At 32.2% G+C, this 4,785-nt stretch overlaps 1 protein-coding gene across 1 annotated transcript; it reads right to left on the reverse strand.

Annotated features, from left to right (window-relative positions):
- Window positions 1-700: 700 nt before the first annotated feature.
- Window positions 701-2,342, reverse strand: LOC120174241 (bidirectional sugar transporter SWEET10-like). Its single transcript, XM_039181159.1, has 6 exons — window positions 2,206-2,342; window positions 2,079-2,115; window positions 1,769-1,979; window positions 1,510-1,671; window positions 1,303-1,422; window positions 701-1,215 (listed from the first exon to the last, which is right to left on the reverse strand). Exons 1-6 carry the CDS (start codon window positions 2,246-2,248, stop codon window positions 997-999), a joined length of 792 nt encoding a protein of 263 aa, XP_039037090.1. The 5' UTR covers window positions 2,249-2,342; the 3' UTR covers window positions 701-996.
- Between the last annotated feature and the right edge of the window lie 2,443 nt (window positions 2,343-4,785).

A 4,785-nucleotide genomic window follows, 5' to 3' on the forward strand; every position in this document is an offset into this window, starting at 1 on the left:
TTTACCAATGGCAGAGGGTTAAAGTTTGCACTCGAGGCAACGACTAATTTCTCAGCTCCGCAGTGTGATAATACTTGGAGCTGTTCAAATTCGTGGATATATTAAATAATATTAGATTTATTTTTAAATACTTTTATATAATTTATGAAATAAACCGAAAATCTAAGAATGAAGGTGACTCGGTCAGTGGATGTACTGCTCATTGTTGGCATTCTTATTTTAGGTGTCCGCAACGTTTTGCAATTATAACAATTTAATTTCCTTTTTAATTTTACCAAAATGTAAAAATAAAATAACTAGCATTAAAAGTATATAAAACTTTGATGAAAAATGTAGATTCAATCTTAATTCTAAAAGAAGTCTAAACCTAAATTGGTCCTCTAACTTTAAACTACGCTAATAACAAGACAATAAAATAAATCAGCGAGCAAAAGAAACACTAAATTAAAGCCTTCTCTTTTTTTTTTTGGCTAACTTAAAGGATAACAAGTGGCCAAAGGAAAAAGGCTTAAAGCGAGATTTTTTTTAAAGAAAAAGAAGAGATAGAAAGAAGAGATCGTTTAGAGTTTGAACTCGAAATTATATATTTTAGAAAAAAAATAATATGTTTGAATTAACATTTTATGATAAAAAATATATATATATTTTTAATTTTATTTGAATTTATAAAAATGAATAAAAGATACCATCAAGAGAAAAATTAAAACATAAAAATATAAACATTTCATTAATAGAACAGGAAAAGTGAAACTAATTACATAATACATGTGATTATAGATTTGAAATGAGAGACACAAAGATTTTACGATGTTGACTGAAAAGACAAAGAAATTAAACCCACATTATTAGGCTAATTTTTTTTATAAAGTTATTATTTTGCATGGTTTAACTTCATCTCATATTTCCCCCATGCAAAATCAAAGTAAACACGTAAGCTCAAGACATCTCCAAGTGGAACCCTCTTTTGATAGCACTCACAGCATGAAATAGACGTTTTTAAACTTTGTTCAAAGCATCATTATTTCCTTCGATTCCGCCACCGTTGTTGTTGTCGTCGTTGGAACCGAGCTTGGCAACATCGAAGATAACAATCGAGCGATCCGATAATTGAAGCTTTGGATCGGATTCTTCCACCGTTTTCTTGGGATGATTTCTATAAATTGCGTAAAGTATCATCTGGAGAATTCCAAAGATGAACCCTAGAATGTTTGGAACCTGTTGGTCGCAGTTCGATGGTCGTTAAAAAATGGACAAAAAAGTCTAAATAAAATGATTTTGGTGTGGTCAAATGAGATGACTCACGGCAATGTTCATGTCTTTCAACAAAAGGCCATAGAAGAACCACATGATAGCTCCCAAGGTAAGGAACACTGACAAAGTAAAAGGCATGAACTCCACACTCTTCGTTTTAATCACTTTTCTCTGCAATAGAAGGGGTCGAAAATTAAGTCCGGCAGTAAATCAGACGATGACATATTAATCGGTTTAAAAGTTATCAGTGATCCTCACCACGATGGCGAGAGGCGCGGCGAACACTGCCAAAGCGAATGCCATGCAAATGTAACCCAAAACTAGGAGACGAACCGAGGGATTTGGGAGGAAGAAAGTTGAAAGAAAGATAACTCCGAATCCGAAAACGTTGAAGAGAAGCATAAGCTTTACTGTCATAATCTGCAATTCATCCATTTCGACATATTCAAATCATGTCACATGTATATGTATATGTACATGTATATGTTGAAGTAATTAATGGATGAAGAGATGTTACCTTTTCTTTCTTGGGACCATAGTGAAAGTAAGTAACAATGTAAAAGGCCTGAATGAAAACGCAAAAAGTGTTGATGGTGATGAGGAACATGGCATCTTTCTTAAGCAGTGCGTAGTAAATCCAAAGCATTGCACTGAAGAGTGAAACCACGTAAGGAATCGACTGGAAACCTTCGGATGTTTTCTTCTTGTATATTTGATAAAATGTTGGCCTGAAAAAAATATTAATGGGACGATAATCCTCCATTAACAACACAATTTCTCACTAAAGCAACAGTGAAAAACAAAAACAGTTTGACAAGAACACTCACAGTGGAGCCAAGGAGACCATGAATGAAACAGCGTTGCCTAAAAACACGAAAATATGACAAGAAAAATAAGAAAACATGGATTGAAAGAGTAAGACAAAACATGAAGATTTTGTTTGTTTGTACGTACCTAGAATGCCAAAAATGAAAACCCAAGAGAGGTGAAGAGCCATGATGATGTATATATATGTATATGTTTTTCTCACTCAATGTGTGTAGAAGAGAAAGTATGTGTTGTTAGGAAAGTGAAGCTCTAGCTTGTTACTCTTTATCCCACGGTCAGTGAAGCGCTCTCGGGATTTATATTTATAGCCATGGAAAAGGTGGGTGGGGAGAGGAAAGGACAAGGAAGGTGTGGTCATGTTTTATTGTGTGTATAGACCAATTTAAAATTCCATTTATACTTTAAAATATAATTAACACAACTCACACTCTCTATCAATAATTAAATTGTGTCGGGTCGAATTTTTATCCACTTGAATTCAATTTAAAAATTGAAGTCTTCTACTTACATTCAACACATATTTATATATAGATAATTTATTTTTATTAAGTAAAATAAAAGCTTAATTTTAAAAATAAAATAAAAAGAAATATTATTACGATTATTTTCAAAAATATAAAGAATAATTATAATGTTAGATAAGGTCGGATCAAATTAAATTTCTTTTGTCATAAACTTAAATTTAACTTTATCATACTCTTAAAACAAACCTAACTCGTTAAATTCGAGTGAAATTGTCATCCTACAATCAAATAAGGTCTAGACATGTTCTGGTTTAACAAAAGTCTCATATTCAAAACTTTTGAAAATATAATAATTTTAGATATTTAATGTATTTTTTATTTTCGTGTTTTTATATTATTCGATAATCGAGATGATTTTCTATTTAGTTAGCTAAACTATTATTCATTATTTCAATTAATAATCAATCTTAACATATTAATCATATAGAAGAAATGGATTTGATTCATAATTAATACAAATTATATCATCAATTCATTATGTAATTAGTTCGATTTTTTTTAATATGTGGCGAGCATTATAAGACTGTAGTCTTTTTTGGCAGGTTGTGGGGTTTCTGGAATTCACGCATGTTGCAATTAAACTTCCAAATAAGCTCCCATCCCCAATAGCCGTGGCCCCTAATTATCCCAAATAGGACGGTTGATCTTTAATTAACCGAAACACCCCTAATCTCTACCTAATTAATCCCCCCAACATAATTAACCTTGCATATTCTCTGGTACATGTAATGATATTCCACCCCATTTGTGGGTCCTACAATGTACCCTTCATGACGTGTCACCCACCGTGTGGTTTTTAAGGTTTACAACTCACACTTCATTGGCTTCGTGGAATTTACTCACTCCTCTCCTCAACTTGGATGTATTTCCACATTTAGAAACCCCAAAACCCGACAAAATGCAACTACAATTTTGTGTGGTACGATTCATATTAATACGAAAAACACAATAATATTATTTTAAATTTTAATTAATATGAAAATTTGAATTTAGATAAAGTTGAAATTCATTAAAAGATAAAAGGACGGCCGTAAGTGAGATTCAAGTCACACAAAAAGGGAAAAAGGGAAAAAATATTGGTAGATTAGGCGGTCAGATAAATCCAAAAAATAACGTAATGGAGTATATATATGTTTGGACACGTAAGAATATTTGAGATTTTGAATGATTTAGCTCTTGTTTTACATCAGTAAATTCGGTTAAGACGTTGTCCAGCAGTCCCGTATCTTATGTTAGCCTGCTGATGATCTTAATTATCTCGAACTCTATACGATGATGAGATTTGATTGACTCATGTGGCTTCGTATGAAATGAATGGGTATAAATACATGCACGCATGTATACGTAAAATTAAAGAGAAACTATCTAACCCACTTGCTCCATTGATCCCTTTTTATGGGATCCAAAAGCCATGGGTTTTTTTTTCATTTTTCATATTATTTCTTTTTCCTGAGGTGTAATCGCACTTAACTCGTTTGGCACAAAAGAAACCTCATCAAATGGTTCAGAATCGAGCTCGGCATCTTGATCGTGAGAGACTGGTTTTCCTTTTTAATATGAAATAATTGTTTAATTTCCAAGGAATTATACAAAAATAAATTCCAAAGGTCCAAACCGGGATGGGCATGGTACCCGAATTCTATAGGTTTCGATCTAAATCGACTCGATCGGATTTTTTTTTTAAAAACTCGGGTTCGGGTTGGATTTTTTTTAAAGTTATGTTTGGGTCGGGTGAGGTTCGGGTTTAGAGTTAAAAATACCTAACTTGACCCGACCCAGAAAATTATAATTTTACTCTATATATTTAGGGATAATTACAATAATACCCCTAAATATCTTTTAATAAATATATTATTTCGAGTTGGATTTGGATTTTATCTCAAAAAATCGATCTGAGTTCAGGTCGAGTGGAATGTATATATTTTTCGAGTCAAGTTCGGGACGAATGGAGAATTTATGATTTTTGGGTCGGGTTGGGTGGACCAAAAATCTGACCCTACTAGACCCAACCCATACCCATCTCTAGGCCCAAACCACTATCTATCCCTGACTAAATTTTTAAAACTTCAATGTCATCATATTTATTACTGCATTGTTAACATTGTTTGATATTTAAATTTTAATAATATTATGCATAAAATATTAAAAGTTTACTCTCTATAATAATAATAATAATAATAAT

The sequence above is a fragment of the Hibiscus syriacus genome, unplaced genomic scaffold (genome assembly GCF_006381635.1).
Source record: "Hibiscus syriacus cultivar Baekdansim isolate YM2019G1 unplaced genomic scaffold, ASM638163v2 tig00112044_pilon, whole genome shotgun sequence".
Classification (NCBI taxonomy): domain Eukaryota; kingdom Viridiplantae; phylum Streptophyta; class Magnoliopsida; order Malvales; family Malvaceae; genus Hibiscus; species Hibiscus syriacus.